The sequence below is a fragment of the Seriola lalandi genome, unplaced genomic scaffold (genome assembly GCF_002814215.2).
Source record: "Seriola lalandi dorsalis isolate HSWRI2012SDOR001 ecotype SW California unplaced genomic scaffold, Sedor1 jcf7180002054519, whole genome shotgun sequence".
NCBI lineage: Eukaryota > Metazoa > Chordata > Actinopteri > Carangiformes > Carangidae > Seriola > Seriola lalandi.
This window is the reverse complement of record NW_019525072.1, coordinates 480,308-498,468: the sequence shown is the minus strand read 5'-3', so window position 1 is coordinate 498,468 and position 18,161 is coordinate 480,308. Positions and strand designations below refer to the sequence as shown.

Below are 18,161 nucleotides of genomic sequence, written 5' to 3'. Positions count from 1 at the left end.
CTCCTCCTCCTCCTTACCCGACTGTTACCTCGCCTTTTCCCGTAGCTGAGGAGAGCCGGGGCCAAACAGGAAGCAGACCTCGGTTTGCACATGTGTGTGCTCTAAAGACTTGGAAAGGAATCAAAGGGATGTGACAGGCTCTGTGCCTGATATACAACATCATCTCCAACATCAGTATGAGTCAGGCAGTTCTAGCTAAACAGTGTTTGATGATACAGACATATAAAACCCACACAGGCCGGGAAAGGGAGCTTAAAACGGCACGACAGGGGAAGACAAACGCTGCCTGGAGCTCTTGTTATGGACAGTTTTCCCCAAGCAGAGGCTGCTGGAAAGACATTTTGGTTATTCCTGCCTGATCCTTCCGCTCATCTGCCCAGAGGGTGTTATGTTTCACTCTGCAAAATTGTATTTGAGCATATCTGCCAGCAGAGGTCTCCGATGAGCTTCTCAGCATTACTCAGCCACTGAGCCTCCATGCTGCAGCTGCATTTTGAGATGGAATTATTTATCATAATCATATTGTGTTCTGCCAAGTTATGTAATGTATTATATTTCTGCATATATTTCCGCATGCAGTTTGCCCATAAACCCTCTGCATGTTCCCCCGTCTGAGCAGCTCCATGTCTAAACATTTTCTAGGCCAGAACCGCTTCCCAGGCTGCAGGTGTAAGACTCAGTGTAACACCAAACAGTGTCCCTGCTACCTGGCTGTGAGGGAGTGTGACCCAGACCTGTGCATGACCTGCGGTGCTGCGGACCACTGGGACAGCAAGGTGGTCTCCTGCAAAAACTGCAGCATCCAGAGAGGCCTAAAAAAGGTACGCAAAGACACTTAAAGGACCCGATAGATAGATGTTTGTAATCTCTTATTCTGGATACAACTTAACTTTAGATCACTCATATGCTACTTCCCCTTTAGCACTTGTTGTTGGCTCCATCAGATGTCGCCGGGTGGGGCACCTTTATCAAAGAGCCTGTTCAGAAGAATGAGTTCATCTCAGAATACTGCGGCGAGGCAAGTCCATACAGTTTAGTCTGATTAAAATGATTTGGTTCATGAGCTGTCAGCTTGATTTAAGTTTTATGTTTGTTATGAATATGTATGTGTGTGTGTGTGTGTGTGTGTGCATGAGCAGCTGATCTCTCAGGATGAGGCAGACCGGCGCGGCAGGATCTATGACAAATACATGTCCAGCTTCCTTTTCAACTTGAACAATGGCAAGTATTCCCCACTCCTCCTTTAACGTCACCTGCCCGCCATTCCACTGTAACAGTATATTAAGCAATCCTTAATATACTCTGTGTGTATGTCTCTCAGCAGACTTTGTTGTGGATGCCACACGAAAGGGGAACAAAATCCGCTTTGCAAATCATTCAGTTAATCCCAACTGCTACGCGAAAGGTAAAGATGACTCAGTTGTTCTGCTGTGAAGGATGAAAGCAGTGTCCTGTTGGCTGATGTTTTGTTTACTGACGTTGCAGTGGTAATGGTGAACGGAGACCATCGCATTGGAATCTTTGCCAAACGAGCTATCCTGCAAGGAGAGGAGCTTTTCTTCGACTACAGGTAGAGTCACGGGCCTTTTTGTGACTCTACAGCAGCTTCAAAGTAAAAAAAAAAGAAGAAAAAAAAGACAAGGCCACTGTACATTGTGCCTGAATTATCGGTGTCTGCAGATACTGTGTACTAACACTCTTTACTTCATCTTCTACCCACAGATACAGCCAAGCCGATGCCCTAAAATATGTGGGGATAGAGAGGGAGGTAGACATGACTTAGCTGCACCTGCTGCCTACCTCCATAACCTGCCCTTAACTCCTCAGCCACCCACTAATGCTTCTGTCCCTCTCTGCAGCGTCACATCTAGCTGACGAGTTTTCTATGAACAGTCACTGTCTCTGCCCTCTCTGCTGCACTTCCAAAAATAGAAAGTCCCTCCGTGCTGTTTGCAGGTGCTGCCGCTCTGCAGACTCACCGTACCACCTCCTTCAGTGACAGCCGTCAGCTCTCCCCCCTCCCTCATCTGTCCGAACCCACCCACCTACCTGCAAGACTGTATACACCAAGCTTATGAAACTTAACTATTTAAAGTGGAAATACTATTAATCCACATTGCACATTGTTTTTTTTGTTTTTTTTTTGTTCCATCTTGTCAAAGCAAAGAGGCTGCGATGCAGTGTGTTACTCTCTCAGTAGTTTTGTTACCGTACTTATAGACCGGCTTTTGTTTGATCTCTCAATACATAATGCAAGCTTCTCCATCATACCTAACGATCAGTGAAATGCATGTGCTGTTGTCTCTTGGATAAACAGACCATTAAACATGTTAGCCACAGCATTAGCTTCAGTCAGATGCTGCTTTGCTCTGAGCAGTCACTCAGTATTGTAGTGTGATGTTACCCTCTGGTTGTTTTTTGGAAGAACTTGACCAGGTGTGTTCCTCTGTGAACCATCACCATCACATCTCTATGGTAAAAATAAGTTATTGTGCATTTATATCATTGTTCTGCAAATAAAATAAAAAAAAATAAAAAAATAAAAAATAGGCAACCAGACGAGGAACCGACTGACTGAATGTAACCCGTAGATAATGGTGAAGAGATCTCATCCCTCCTTTGGTTTTTACTCATCAACTCATTCCGTTGGTACTCTGAGCAACGTACACGCACATCACAACATTTCTCATCATGTTTACATGATCTTTGAAGCCTTCACACTTTGTGAGGCAATTTATTCACAAATGAGCAAGTCACAGAGTTAATGTCTTCCTTGACGAATTGTATAAGTGCCAAATGTTTCCACGCAGAAAAAGGCTGACACAGTGTGGATGTGTTGCAGATTGAACAGGTGTGTTAAAGGTAACTTATAGCAATGGGAAAAAACAAAATTATCAGTGTATGACCAAATATTAAAAGTCCCCCACATGTGAATGTAAAATATCATTTAACATCTTTTCTTTATTTTTATATGTCCTGATTTGTTACTCACTCTTTCATTTATAAAACATTAAAGCCCACTTTGAAATGAGATCTTTCTCAATAGAGATGAACAAAAATGGAGTTTACTGCTATGTACAGTGTATGCCTATAAAAATAAAACTTTAACTTTATACATTATAACATGCTGTCCTGGTCTTTATGTGTGTCAACCGCAAATGAAACAACACGTCAACAGTTTTACTTCAAGCGTCTTTTATTGAGGTGACAGGTCGGCTTTGCCTTGATTCACACAGTAATGGTCATATACAGTGAAAGTATTACAAAACAAAATCGAGCGAGTTACTGAAGAACAAGAAGAAAAAAAAAACATTTCTAAATTTCAGTGTGGTCACAAACACAACTGTAATCATCATTTCAGGTACTTGTTGCAGAAGGATTCAATTTGATGGTGCAGAGGATTCTTAACCTGGTGGAACCCACCCACTCCTCACTCTGGTGTTTCATCATCTGACTTCATAAATGATATCACTGCCGACCGGGTATCTGCTGATTCATATGAACAACTGTTAAAAAGTCTTAAGGCTTTTATAGGTACTAAAATCTTATAATATGTGTATAGAACATGACACAAGATAACATGCAAATCCTGAACCTAATTCAACTTTATACCCCTTTGAATATGCTTTCCTCTTAAATTTAGATTCTAAAGTTAATCTTTAACCAACATTTAACTCCACTAAGCATTAAACAGCACTCAGTAAATGTCACATTCTGCGGAATCAGCAGATACCCTGTCCGAGCTAACAACTTCCTGCTGGTTTGCTCCCTCTACTGGTCATTTTAATCCCTTTTTACCCCACACCCTTGCCTCCATTAACAGGAAGCAGGCTGCACACTTCCAAGATCAATTCAGCACGGAATCAGTGTGTTTGTAATTTCACTAACCACCACAGAAGAGCCACACTGAGCTTCACCCAGGCCTTGTTTCTGTTTCATTTAATACCGTTGGTGCACTACAATAAGTGAGCTGGATAGTTGGCATCAGTGCACATTTGTTTGCGTGTTTTTTTTGTTTTTTTTTTGATCAGTCATTATGTAACATCGGTAAGTTGTATCTCGGTGGGCACAATACACAAACACTTAAATATCCAGTCAGTCACACACATACACACACTCCAGGGACCACGCATGAATAAACTAGTGAGTTAGTAATGAAATGACACTGCTAGGCTGAATCTTTATAATTCATTTACCAATGAATACAGTAAGGTGTATACATTTATATAATACATAAGTCGACTCTTCCCTAATAGGCAACAAAGCATATTGGAGCCAAATTTTTTGGCTTGCACCTAGTATGAACTTTTGAGTGGTGATTGTCCATTTAACAAAAACATAAACTTTTTCTCTGTATTGATCAGTTTCATTCTGTTTGCTCACTTTTCATTTTTCATTCATCTCCTCTCAGCACATTCTTAAAAATATAGCCTGTAAGTGCCAGCTTTGGCCAAATCTGTACATTTTCATACATTATTAGCAAGTCGTGTCTTTATAGTAATTGCAATTTTCTTTTTTTTTTTACATCTACTGTACATTCTGTCTCTGTACATTTTCGCACAGTCCCGTCCATCTGTAACAGAGGAAAACCAACATTGTTGAGTTTTGGAGTTGTATTAGTACTACAGAGAACAAGTGCTGTACTTTCTTTATCCTGAGCGTTCTTAAAAAGGTACCATGAATAATTTTACTTTCAGTGCTGAAGCAGCCCTCCAGTGAAAACGGGTCTCCACTGTAGCATCTGCTCATACATTACAGAGTCAAAGGAATTACATTCAAAGCACTCCATTCATCTGAATTGAAACCATAGGAATAAAAAAAGTCGCTTAATACATTATTCGTATATTCACGTATACACTCATTACATACTATTTGCTATTATGCATCTGCAAATTAAACTGAAACATTAACATCATTGGAGGCTGAAAGAAGCTCATATTATTGCATGTTACTGCAAAGTGCACTCATGCTCTACATATGCATAGCTAATATGTTGCAAATATATTACTTTTCCCCCCCTTCATTTTTTCACATACACAATAGTGCTTTAGTGGCAAGGACAGCTGCAGTGAGTGATGATAACCCTAAGCTTTGGTTGCAACACACATCAAATGAAATTTCCTCTTGCCAGAGAAGAAAGTTTCATTGGACTATAGGTAGAATTTTTTTTAACTTTCCACTGGAAGCAGCTAAACAAGCAGCAGTGGCGATGACAGAGCGGTTGGCTACTGTCCTAAAGCGTTATGCAAAAATATTCGAGCAGTGAGTTAGTGAGTTTTAAGTAAAAGATTAGCATTTACACTCATGTGGTCCTCTGTACATATGTTATTGTGTGTGTTTATATGAATGCTTCTCCACAAGGAAATAGGGAGCAGCTGTTTCCTGAAATTTGCTTTATTTTTTTATCATTGGAGATGAAATTATTGTGAGAAGACTGGTTCTTTTGTGATGTTATATCATTTGTGAGATGTCTGCCCGAGTCAAGCGCTCTGTGGCACAGAGCTCCTGGCAGCTTGGCCATAACCTAAGCAACCAGAAGTAAGACAGAATGAATGAGAACTTGGATATTTAGGTCACCCTGTCCCTGGCGAGCTTCATCACATTGACTTTCATTTTGACTCTGCAGTACACCAACACCACACTGTTAGCTCTCACACCTGGAGGTACGTCTTCAAATAATCACACTCTCACCTTCTGAAGCCTTACCTGAGAATGTGAGCACACTGTGATCGGCAAAGCTGCTATCTACTGACACTATGGCAATTTTGAACCATTTACATGTGCCATTCTGTATAGGTAATACATACTGTTATGGGCTGCAATACAACAAAGAGAAGCGTGTATACCTTTTACAGTCTATATGTATCATCTCAAAGCTTAACATCTCAAAGCTCCATGCTCGTCAGTTTGCTCTCTCTACAGGTTGTTTGTTTTCATTCACGAACACCAGTTTTGTATTTATTTGAATTTTTGTTGCACTGGTTTAGTAGACCAGCTCTCATATGTGCTCACTGCTCAAACCCAAGCACGGATCATGAGTTTACGGTGTCGAAAATGGCTCCATGAGAGATTGTCATCAAAAGGTATATTTTAGATGGCAATAAATCTATACAGTAAGATATAGCTGTAGCTTTATCCGTCCCAAAAATGGCTCAGAAAAGAAATCAATCAATAAAAGTGTGAGTAATTTAAACTGATGTTTGAACTGTAATTAAACATCCTTTAAAATCCCTTCTCCCCACAGTGTCTGATCTAAACCCTATCTGAATAAGCTATTGTGGTACTTCAGATCAAGCTTGCTCAGATGAGGCACTTCAGTATTTCACCCTGCAATACAGCGTGAGACTTGTTGGCTACTCACGCAACATGGGGCTTGATTTGAACTTTGAACCCAGCAAAACTAGAACTTACCAAAATACATACTATGTAGAGCACCAGACATCAGATCCCACTCAACCGGGGGAAGGAAACATAAACCAAAATGTAAAAAAAAACAAAATTAAACAATTAGAAAACTCAATACAGGTATCTGTGGTTGTTGTAAGTGCTATTTCCCTCTGCCCAACCACCTCCCCTAGTCAAATCCCACCCACTGTCCCATAGGTCCTCTGATGCTAGTCACTCCTGAACTCCTCTTCAATTTCTGGGAGGTTCTTCTTTTCTCTCCTCAGGGTCTCAGTCAGTGGCCTCGAGCTGCTGGGAGACTCCAGGTTCTTGGGTTCGTTGGTGTGATAGCTGCCCTTCTGCTGATACGCGTAGACATAGATGCTGTACAGGCCTCCGAAGAGCAGCAGTAGCGCCAGGATGACAATGACTGAAAGATAAAAATAGCACAGTCAGAGTTAATATGCAGCACAATGGAGGAAGACAGAAATACTGGTGAGGAGCAGGCTCTGTATGACTGCTTTTATAATGCTGTATTATTTATGGAGTTAGATTTGTTTCAATATTATTTCTGTGAAATGATGAACAATCTGTGCATAAATGTGTACTCTGTAAATATAAAACCCCTTCCAAAGATACAAAAAAAACCTGGAAATTCACAAAAATATCTAAATTAAAATGAATTTGCAAATACACTAACAAATTCCACAAATAAATGTGAATACATTCAATTCATTTTAAAATAAATGAAAAGCATTTGTGAATATCTTCCTAAAATTTACAGACATTTGTGAATCAATTTTATATTTGTGAAGCGAAAAAGCATTTGCGGATCAAAAATGACTTTTATACCTTACTATACTAAGACATTGTTATGCCTTAGTATACTATGACTTTTTGATGCCTTACTTTACTATGACATTTTTATTCCTTACTATATTACATTGCCTTTATGCCTTACTATATAATGAGTTTTTATGCTTTACTATACTACAACTTTTTATGCCTTACTATACTATGTCATTTTCTTTGCCTGACTATACTATTTTTTATTTCTTACCATACTATGACTTTGTATATCTTACTAAACTATGATGTTTTTGTCATAGTATACTATGACACTTTCATGCCTTACTATACTATGATGTTTTATTCCATACTATATTATGCAATTTTATGCCTTACTATACTATGACATTTTATACCTTAATATACTGAGTTTTTATGCCTTACTATACTATGGCATTTTTGTCATACTATACTATGACTTTTTTTATTTCTTACCATACTATGACTTTGTATATCTTACTAAACTATGATGTTTTTGTCATACTATACTATGACATTTTATACCTTACTATACTATGACATTTTTATCATACTATACTATGACATTTTATACCTTACTATACTATGACATTTTTATCATACTATACTATGATGTTTTATTCCATACTATACTATGACATTTTATACCTTAATATACTGAGTTTTTATGCTTTACTATACTATCGCATTTTTGTCATACTATACTATGACTTTTTTATTTCTTACCATAGTATGATTTTTTTATTTCTTACTATACAATTACATTTTATTCCTTTATATACTATGACATTTTTATTTCTTACTATACTATGAGTTTTTTATTTCTTACCACACTAAGACTTTGTATGCATTACTATACTATGACTTTATGACTTACTATACTATGACATTTTTATCATACTATACTACAACTTTTTATGCCTTACTATGCTTTGACATTTTTAAGCCTCACTATATTATGATATTTTTATTCCTCACTATACTATGACATTTTATTCCTTATTATACTATGTCGTTTTGTGGCCTGACTATACAATGGCTTTTTATTTCTTACTATACTATGATATTTTTATTCCTTACTATGCTATGACATTTTTGTCATACTATACTATGACTTTATGACTTACTATACTATGACTTTTTATTTCTTAATATAATATGACTTTTTATGCCTTACAATGCTATGACATTTTTGTCATACTATACTATGACTTTGTTATTTCTTACTATACTATGACCTTTTTTAGCCTTACTATACAATTGCATTTTATGCCTTTATATACTATGACTCTTTTATGCCTTACTATACTATGTTTTTATGTCTTACTATGCTATGATTATTTACGCCTTACTATACTATGATGTTTTATTCCTTACTGTATTATGACATTTTATGCCTTTCTATACTTTGACGTATTTCTCATACTATACTATGACTTTTTTATGACTTACTTTACTATGACTTATGTATGCCTCACTATACTGTCCTTTTTACGGGGTGGTACGGTGAGAAAGTGGTTAGAGATGTTGTCCCACAGTGAGGTGGTGAGTTCAAACCCCTAGTATGGTGTTTTTTTATGACCTTTTTTTTTTACCTTCATTTTTTTATGACTTACTATACTCTGACTTAGTACTCTGACTCTACTATAGTATGACTTTTTATGCCTGACTATACTTTGACGTCTTTATGCATTACTAGACTAAAACCTTCGGATGAGTACGTCATGGTACAGCAGTGGATAGAACTGCTTCCCATCACTGAGAAGATTCTGGGTTCAAATCCCGGGCCTGAGGTCTTTCAAAGAAATGCACATTAGGTTAATTGGTGACTCTAATGCCTTACTATACTATGGCTTATTTTATCACTTACTATACTATGACGTTTTATTTCGTCGTTTTTATGCCTTACCTTACTATGACCTTTTAATGCCTTACTATGCTATTCACTTTTTTTGCCATAACATACTATGACCGGTGGAAAGTTTGTTTCAAAACTGTGTGTGTGTAAAATTGAGATCCACAAATGCTTTTTTGCTTCACAAATAGAAAATTTATTCACAATTGTTTAAAAGTTGTAATTGTTAGGAAGATAGTCACAAATGCTTTTCATTTATTTGTAAAGTAACTGAATGTATTCACAGATAATTTTTTTATTTGTGGAATTTGTTTGTGTATTTGCAAATCCCTTTTATTTTTGCAAGATATCTTTGTGAATTTGCAAATTTCTTTTTTGTATTTGTGGAAGGTGTTTTATATTTACAGATTACACATTTACGCACAAATTGCCTATCTGTTCACACAAATAATATTTAAACAAATCTATCTACATAATTATTGCACAATATCAGTGGGTGAATTTAGGTCAATATAATAACCCCATTTTCACTTCCCTGTAAGATCCAAGTCAAGATTCAAAATAGGCATTGAGTCCAAACTGCTCACTGAATTGTTTTATCAGATGTCTACTGTGCCTGCAATATCCTTTGTGCTTTGTTTTTTGTATAAAGTTTGTTTTTGCACTTCACATCCCAAAATTCACTTGTCAGTGACACACATAAGCCAGCACTGGTCTTTCTCTTCTGTCCCTGTCGCTGTATCTTATATCTGTCTGCTCAAATCCTTGGTGCTGATGCTACCCACTCCCTTATATTTTCGTTTCGTTTTGTTCAAGTTAAAATTTAATATCCCTCTCTCTCTCCTTATGTCTCCCTTCTATCTCTTCCCACTGATTCTCAAATAATAGAATGATGCACAAATATTAAAACATCATAGTCTGCTGGCTTTGTAGATGGCCGTTAAGAAATCAGCATCCAAAATGAGTCCTCAATTTGTACTGTGATTGCTTTTCTCACAGACCTCCTGCCTCTGAGCATTGGCACTCACAACCAGAAGTGCTCTTTCTTGCAACATGATTGCTCAGTAGCTCAAGCTGCTGCCTTACAGCTGAAGGCTCAGACCTCAACCCTCATCCTTTCTGAATGCAGCTTTAATGTGTTTCCCCCTGAATTTGCTTGGGTTTCCTCCCACAGTCCAAACAAATGCAGGTCAGGCAAACTGGAGACATTAAATTGCCTAGAGGTGTGTGTTTGTTTGTCAGTCAGGGTGTTCAGTGTGTAATGGACCTGCAAAATGGCCACAGTGTTTCTTAGCCTTTCTGCCAATGTTTACTGGCAAAGGCTTCCGCCCCTCAATAAATGGGTACAGAGCATGGATCGATCCTGCTGATGCTGCTGATAAAATATAATATCTGGTGAGCTACAGTATTCTTTTTTTTTTCTGGGAAAGCTATTCTGCGACTAGCATATTGTTTAGAGCAGCAAAAAAGCAAAAATTTTATTTTAACTGGTTTTGTCACAGGTAAAATGAAGAGAATACATATGCCCTGAGTATCATCTGACAGAATTTGTTCACCAGCACAACATTATCAGCTACATTTAAATCAAAGGTGTAATTTGTCTTTTATTCTGAGCGGTACATCAGACAGGAATGATGTCTGATAACCAGTGGGGAACATTGTTGGGATGCCTGAACGGTGTGCTAATCTCTAATGACACGCTGATGTACCACATTAGCATAATAGCTCTGAAGCTGAATGATCTATTAAGCTGAAGCATGTATCAATGATGAACAGTGAGCTGGGCCCATGCAGACTAAATTTAGCTGATCCGGTAAAGGTCTCAGACAGGGATGGAGCAGGGAGCTCTCTGTGCTGCACTTTAATCCTGAGACTCCAGCCTCAGCTGCTCATCAGGAGGACCGGCTCTAATTTACTCCGTCATCTGTAATACTGCGCTGCAGACAGTTCATCTGTTCTCAACACACAACATGTCCTCATATAATAAGGTGTGATTTTATCATGGGGATTAAAGAGATGAAGGAATATATTAAATATTAATGTTTTCCAGAAATCTATAAGCTTCAGTTTCATGCTTGTTTGTGTAAACTCATGGCTTTAAAATTACTTCTTTGTGTGTTTAAAGGCAAAGCGAACAGGCAAGTAGAACAGAAATCTATATCTATATATCAAAAATATATATATTATTTTATATTGTATCGCAGACCCTCAAATTCTATTTATTTTAATATCTCTTATATATACCTCTTTAAATTTCCTCCTTTCTCACCTGGGGTCATAATCTTTTTCTTTTCTTTGCATGTGTCTTTAACCTAATTGTGCTATTGTTATTGTGTCATGATTATGGTGATAAAGAATTGAGGCTTAATGTACTGTTCAAGTTGTTGTGCTCATTGTGAATTATCTGTATCTGAATAAGTATTTCAAACAAATGTAGAAGTGACTGATAAGCTAATAACATAACATACAATAACATAACATAACATGGCTCATATATTTCTTGCAAAGACAAATTAGGTCACAGTGCTTTAGAAATACTGTTTATTTTTCTATGAGTTAGTTTTTTCAGTTTTGTGCCACGTAATAGATTTGAGCCTGTAGCCAGACGCTTGAATAAACACTCAAAAGCCCACGTTGGAATCTGACAACCCTGCTCTAATTTAGGATTAGAGGATTTTAGGAAAAAAGGAAAGAACTTCAAACTGATTTGTCTCATCTGGGACAGGGGAGGGAGTAGTGAGTAAAACAGAAACGACGGAGCAGAGCAGTGCTTCAAAATAAACTGGATAAACTGCTAAATGTCACATCACTGGTCTTACTTTTGAATGCAGCAATTCAGAAACATGGTAGATATGCAACATTTGTGTATTCAGGGCAATGTCTGATTAAGTGTATTAGAGTACAAGGAAAAAAATGTAATTTTACCTGTTATCCAAAACAGGCCTAGGTCATCGTGGATATAAATATACTCTGAAAGAGAGAGATACACAGTTACATGGCTGAAGAGAAACCACTACTCTGTTCATGTATGAATACATTATGGGACACACATATAAACTCACCTATGCTGGTAAACCAAGGGTCTACCTCCCATGGAACATAACCCAGAACAGGAGGGAAGGCGCCACAGTTGGACTCAGAGACGTAGCCTTGTGTCGTTACAGGAGGGTCTGTTTCATTTGGACGGAAGAGGGCCTTTAAAGGGGCATAGACGTTGTATCTTACCCCAGATATGCAGCCTATGAAGCCTGGAGCATTATGCCTCTGGATCTCATAGTCGATGTCACCAACCTCTGAAGGAGAAGACACAAAGAACAGTTTGTACTTTGTACTTCAAATAAGTAATGCATGAATAATACTGGCAGCATCCTCGCCGACAAGCGGTAAATTAGACTTTTACCCATCACTCTGCCGAGGAACATGGACTTCGGAGAGTCAAACCTGGCGTCCTCCACTAAGGTTATCTTTTCCACTATAGGCTCCATGTAATCCACCTGTGGGCACATCATTACAGGAAGGGAAGTGATTCATGAAGAGAATGTATAAATGGCCATAACACCACCAACAGACCCATTTACACATTTAAAAAAAAGTGAAAAATTACAAAAACACAGCTGCTGCTCTTTGCCCTAACTGCATTCTAGAGATTTGGTATGAAGCAGCTATTATATTATTTAAAATGATAGTTTGACGTCTTGGGAAATCTTCACAGCAAGAAAACAAATGAAACAAAAGAAATTTGTGGATCACAGTTTTCTTGTAATTTAAAGAAAATTTGGATAGGTTTGTTAGTTGGACGTTCTTAGCTGGGTGCAATTCTTCATGATTTCACTGAAAATAAAATAAACCATAGATCAGAGTTTACACAGTTACAGTGGTGAGAGTACAAACCTGCGTTTTGATGGTTCTGTTGTGTCTGGTGATGTTGACATAGTGGGGATATCCATCTGCCAGGTTTCGGTGAGTCAGCTGGTACTTGTGTGTTATGAGCCCCAGCTTATACCTCAGATCTACACTACCTGTGAAGAGAGACACAACAACATACATCATATACTGTTTGCTGCATTATACCAATGAATGTTTTTGTGAAACTCTGAGTAGTCTGCAATCCAGCAAATTTAATCCTACTTCAGAAATTAAATTGTTTCTGAGCCTTTCCTACCGTCAGTCTTCAGGATGATGGCGATGTAGTCCTGAACGAAGGAGCTGATGTAGAGCAACACAGCTGGCGTGTGGACAGTGCTGAAACTGAACTCTATGTCATCTGCTGTGTCATTGTAGCCGAGGCTAAAATTGTCGTAGTGCGGGTCAATCCAGTTGGCCCATGCCGCTTCGTCTGATATGGGCTTCTTTCGTATGTTGTACCTCATCCATGAGCCAATCTCAAAGTAGGCGCCGATGTCTTAGAAAAGATCATTGTGGAATTAAATATCTACATCTGTTTCAAAGTATGGCTGCACATGATCATGATGTCAGTTTCTAAGCTCAGGTTTTGTCTCGAAAAACATCTTTAAAACTCACCTTTATGGCAGTAGAAACCATCAAAGGCTGTGTTGTTACAGTCACAAGTATACGAAGCGTAACCCTCAATACACTGGCCGCTGTTTCGACATGGTATGGTAGCATTGAGACACTGTCCTGTACAATTCCTCCTTATACCCTGTTCTTCATTTACTTTCCCCTCTAGATCCAGAGGAACACCGTTCATCCGTAACCCTCGAAGACAACCCAAGAACGGTCTCAGGGTGCGGTTGGCTGATCCTGATACAAAGAATACTTTTATCAGTGGTTGATCATCTTCAATCAAAGTTTAGAGGACCAATTAAATGTTCTTTCAGTCATGACAGTTTTAAGCCTCCAAAGTCTTTCAGGCAACCTACCTACTAAGAGAGGATGAGTAAACTTCATGGTGACAAAGGTCTGACCCGGGAAACGTTTCACAGCCCATGGCTGATAATCAACCTTGATCCTGGCCAGCTTCACATTAATCTCAGCCTGAACAAAGTGCCACTCATTGTCATTGAGTGGCACAATGGAGTGTAGGGTGACATTAATGATGCCGTCACCAACCATAAATACAAATGCAAGGTCATGGGTGGCTGGAAAAGGAAAGAGGCTTTAGTAAGAAAAATAATTACAAAAAACTTGCAATATTTCTCAGACAAATCTGTCACTTGTAATAGGAGAACAGTTCCCTGCTGCCACGGGAGTCAACTCACAATTGAGCTCTATCCGTATAAAGTTTCGAAGTTGGTCGTCAGAGTTCTCCAAGAAGACACAATTGCCACGATAGGTTTTGAAGTGGAAGGAGATGTCAGCGCTGGATCCGGGTCTGAAGGTGGGGAAGGTTATGTAGGTTGGTTTGGTGAAGGCTATGGTGTTCCAGATGTTTCCTGTGGGAAGCAGTTGAAAAACATGTAGAGAAAATCGACTACCAACCCTTCGAACAACACTGAACACCACTGTGCGAGCACAACCCTTTTTATTTAAGCTTACTGTCGCCATGGCAGCGGAGGGGCCCAACAGTGAACTGTGCTTCTGAGCCGGTCCTGTTGGTATCCCCGACCACCACCTTCCTCACAGGCAGATGATCTCTAAAGTCCAAGTAGCCCTTATCTGAGAACCTGAGAAGCCACAGTTGGGTTGATGTTAAAAGGTCAGTGTCACAGATACAAGCTAAACCTGCTTAATGTGTCCTTCTCTCACCATTGTCTATAGTCAGCGTCACAGTGGCATTGAAACCTGCTGTCGGTGCAGGTCTGGTTGATGGCACAGCCACACTTTTGGACCTCTCTGAATGTCCCACCCCAGTAATAGTGACTCTCATTGTTGCGACCAATCCACCAACCGAAAGGTCTTCCATCTATTTGGAAAAGACATGATGTGTTAGTGCATCCTTGAAGTTTCCTATCTTCCTTGTTCTCCATTAGCACACTACTAAAATAAATAACCTGACTAATCCCACTTACTGGGGGTGTTGAGGAGACGGGACTTGTAGCAGGAGTAGTCGATCCACTGCTCACAGTACATGGAGGTGTTGGCCAGAGCAGTGACTTCATCCCAGGTGGCATTCCAGTAGTTGACATCTCCAATATATGGCCGGTCTACTGAACTCCCAGTCACCTTGGTGCCATCCACTCGGTCATGCATAATCACTGTCCAAGCTTTATAGGCTGCGAGGAGGTGTGACAGATATAGGGCATAACGTGGGCAGGATGATAATGTAAGAAAAATTAAAAGAATGAAAAAGCAATTTAATGTCTGATAAGAATGTCAGAAAGACAGAGTGCTACTAAAGAGGAAGCACACTTTTCCAACACACATACACACACACACACACACACACACACACACACACAAAAACAGCTGGACCTATCTTGTTTGACGAACCCTTTTAATTTCCCATGAAACTTCACTAAACATTACTCATTATAGGAGCATGATAACCTGATGTCTTGCCTTTTCATCTTTTCATTAACAACCCACAAAGGATCTAGCAAACACTTAACACATCGCTGAGGAAGCTGTGTTTTGTTGCTGACAGTGCTTGCTTACACTTCATTTTGCAGTACACCTCGAATGGTTTCAGAGGTCCACTGAGATCAGGATCGATGGTGTAGTTTCCAGACCAATACTTGCCACTGAGTCTGTAGGCCTCGCATGACTCTTTATAAACGGCTGTTTGGGGAGAGAGGTGAGATTTGTTATTATTAGGGAGAAATATCGCAATGGGCCAGGTGTTATTAACTGTGAAGAAACACTTATTACAATGTCGAGCCAGCACTTACACATGTGACACACTTCTCCTTTATAGCCTGTGTTCTCACAAAGGCAGATAAAATCATCCCAGGACTGGATGCATCTGCCTTCATGTTCACATGGGTTCGGAGTACATCTGTAAATGGAACAGATGCTAATTCTGAGTATTTAGATGTTAAAAACGTGAGAGACTTTCATAAGTTTATCATTTTCTTTCTTTCATTTCCACATTCTTGTTTTTCTCTAAAATTGTTAGTAAAAAACATTTATACAGGGTTTATGAGTCTCACAATACAATGCCAATTGCCTCACAAACATTTTGAATGAGATCACATTACTCTAACTCAATATAAAAGCCAATAAGATATACCAAAACTCATATGATATACCCAGAGTCATCATACATGAAATCATGTAAGCTGTACGGTAGATACTGCATGTTAAGTAATGTTTCCTACCTGTCAGTGATGCCACAGGTTCCTAACAACAGCTCAGCATAGCGTCCCCACTGTCGTTGCAGAATAATGTCGATATCAAGCTGCTCATTGTCTATGAAGATATGCTGCATGCAACCATGGAAGCGGTTCAGCTTGGTCTCACACTTCCTTATAGTGTTGTTGGTTTGCGGACAACCTGAGTGCAAGGAAAAGCCAATGTTGTATGAACGTACAGCGCAGATTAAGGGTGCCTGTTGATTTTTTGCTGTCAGCAGTTGTTTAAGTCATCAACCACACCTCCAAAAAAGTAGCGGTCCCCCGTCCGAATTGTGAAGGGGTTGGTGATCTTCAGCGGAGAGCCCTCCTCCTCATCTATGGTGAGGGTCAGCAGGTTGTCTCTGGCTGCCAGATCCACGGAATGCCAGTAGCCATCATTGAGTCTGTATCCTAGAGAGTGGAGAAATGCCTGTCATGCAGTGGTTCTGCTACAAGAACAGAGATCACATGCACAACCTTCATCTGGAATTGACAGTTCGCCAAACCCTGTCATAGCTCATAAATCTGAACTAGACATGGCAGGTGTATCGAGCTTTGGATTTCTGCACATTATAAAACACAGAAACACAAATAGCAAGACTCTGTTTACCTCTGTCTGAAATCAAAGATGATTTTTTTTTTCACATATTATTTCAAATTGCATATATGCCCTGTGAAAATGGAGAGTTTGAAAGAGCGGCGCTTAGCGAAGCATTATGAAATTATATGTTCCAAAACCTTTTCTGTCAATGCCGTGACTTAGCCCACCTGCAGCAAACTGGAGTTTCTTCTTTCCAGGCTGGAATATAGTGACGTTGATCTGTCCCTCACTCAGACCCAGCTCGAGGGCACCGAGGTCGTCGGCAAAGCGAGTGAACATTAGCAGCCCTGTGTAGTCCCAGGAGCGGAACTTGAACTTGACAAACATACGAGGCCTCCTGAAGAAGCCCGGCACCTGCAGGTAGTTGTTGGGCCCTGCAAAGGTCATCGGCTTGAGGAGAATGTCACGGCAGGCGAAATGCATCTTTTTCTGAGGGGGAGAAAAAGAAAATAGAAGACAGATCATCGATTTTGGTGAAACCATCATAAGATCATAGGAGACAAAAGACTAGAATGCTGGTTTGTATAATGTCCTACCTTTCGCGGGATGCGAATGTCTGGCTCTTCTCTCTTGGCCTTGTCGATGATGTTGATGCCATTGATGAAGACGTTCTCCAGACAGCCCCGGAAATTTGGCGTGGTAGGGAGGTGAGGTAGGTTTTGCTCTATTACTCCTCCTACATACAACTAAGAGGTACCAAGACAGTCAGTTAACTGAATTCATATTCGTTGATATTATTATGACTAAAGGACGATAATTAACCCAGATGCTAAGTTACCTGCTTATCCAGATCGAGGTAGGTAAACTCTCCATTGCAGATGGCTGTCACTGTCTGACTGTCCACTGTGAAGTTCACCTCTCTACCATAGCGCTTGATGGTTACATAGTGCCAGTGCAAGTTATCGAGAAGGCTGCCAGCAGTCAGTGTAGTACGGCCATTTACTTTGTGCACTACACTGCTTCCTAGAAAACAAATGGCAAACACAGAAAGTGCTCAGAGCAGCTTTTTCACATCAAAGTTATTGTAGGGCTCCAGCCAACAACCTAACAAGCAATATTGATCTCAGGGTTGAGAGAAGCCTGCCTCTTTCTGAGATGGATGTCACCGTCACATAAACCAGTATTTTCTTTCTTCCGGCAACTGTGGGTCAAAATCCCTTCCATAAATTCAACTTTAAGGGTGCCCCTGTGGTGGCTTAGGAAATGAGGCACTGGCCATGTCCGTCTAGTCGGGGACCATTGTTGCACAACCAACACCCCC

General features: G+C 39.6%; 2 protein-coding genes across 7 annotated transcripts in view; one reads left to right on the top strand and one right to left on the bottom strand.

The window, feature by feature from the left end:
• Positions 1-3,123, top strand: part of ezh1 (enhancer of zeste 1 polycomb repressive complex 2 subunit) — a 13,518-nt gene extending 10,395 nt beyond the window's left edge. For 4 of the 6 annotated variants that reach the window (XM_023413910.2, XM_023413908.2, XM_023413909.2 and 1 more), the window contains exons 15-20: positions 643-821; positions 923-1,018; positions 1,140-1,221; positions 1,322-1,405; positions 1,486-1,570; positions 1,723-3,123. In XM_023413910.2, coding sequence (XP_023269678.1) covers positions 643-821; positions 923-1,018; positions 1,140-1,221; positions 1,322-1,405; positions 1,486-1,570; positions 1,723-1,783 — 587 coding nt within the window. In that variant the 3' untranslated portion in view covers positions 1,784-3,123. Of the gene's footprint in view, positions 1-642; positions 822-922; positions 1,019-1,139; positions 1,222-1,321; positions 1,406-1,485; positions 1,613-1,722 lie in introns of all 6 variants that reach the window. The other 2 variants (XM_023413912.2, XM_023413911.2) reach the window with 2 other exon arrangements.
• Positions 3,124-3,178: 55 nt separating this feature from the next.
• Positions 3,179-18,161, bottom strand: part of cntnap1 (contactin associated protein 1) — a 22,518-nt gene continuing 7,535 nt past the window's right edge. Inside the window, exons 6-24 of the mRNA XM_023413906.2 lie at positions 17,679-17,863; positions 17,437-17,586; positions 17,068-17,329; positions 16,561-16,710; positions 16,285-16,459; positions 15,856-15,962; positions 15,623-15,745; positions 15,037-15,240; positions 14,774-14,930; positions 14,564-14,691; positions 14,287-14,460; positions 13,948-14,166; positions 13,589-13,828; positions 13,230-13,469; positions 12,959-13,086; positions 12,468-12,561; positions 12,130-12,360; positions 11,993-12,037; positions 3,179-6,814 (exon numbers count right to left, since the gene is read on the bottom strand). Of these exons, the coding sequence (XP_023269674.1) occupies positions 6,615-6,814; positions 11,993-12,037; positions 12,130-12,360; positions 12,468-12,561; positions 12,959-13,086; positions 13,230-13,469; positions 13,589-13,828; positions 13,948-14,166; positions 14,287-14,460; positions 14,564-14,691; positions 14,774-14,930; positions 15,037-15,240; positions 15,623-15,745; positions 15,856-15,962; positions 16,285-16,459; positions 16,561-16,710; positions 17,068-17,329; positions 17,437-17,586; positions 17,679-17,863 (3,212 nt within the window). The 3' untranslated portion in view covers positions 3,179-6,614. The remainder of the gene's footprint in view (positions 6,815-11,992; positions 12,038-12,129; positions 12,361-12,467; positions 12,562-12,958; positions 13,087-13,229; positions 13,470-13,588; positions 13,829-13,947; positions 14,167-14,286; positions 14,461-14,563; positions 14,692-14,773; positions 14,931-15,036; positions 15,241-15,622; positions 15,746-15,855; positions 15,963-16,284; positions 16,460-16,560; positions 16,711-17,067; positions 17,330-17,436; positions 17,587-17,678; positions 17,864-18,161) is intronic.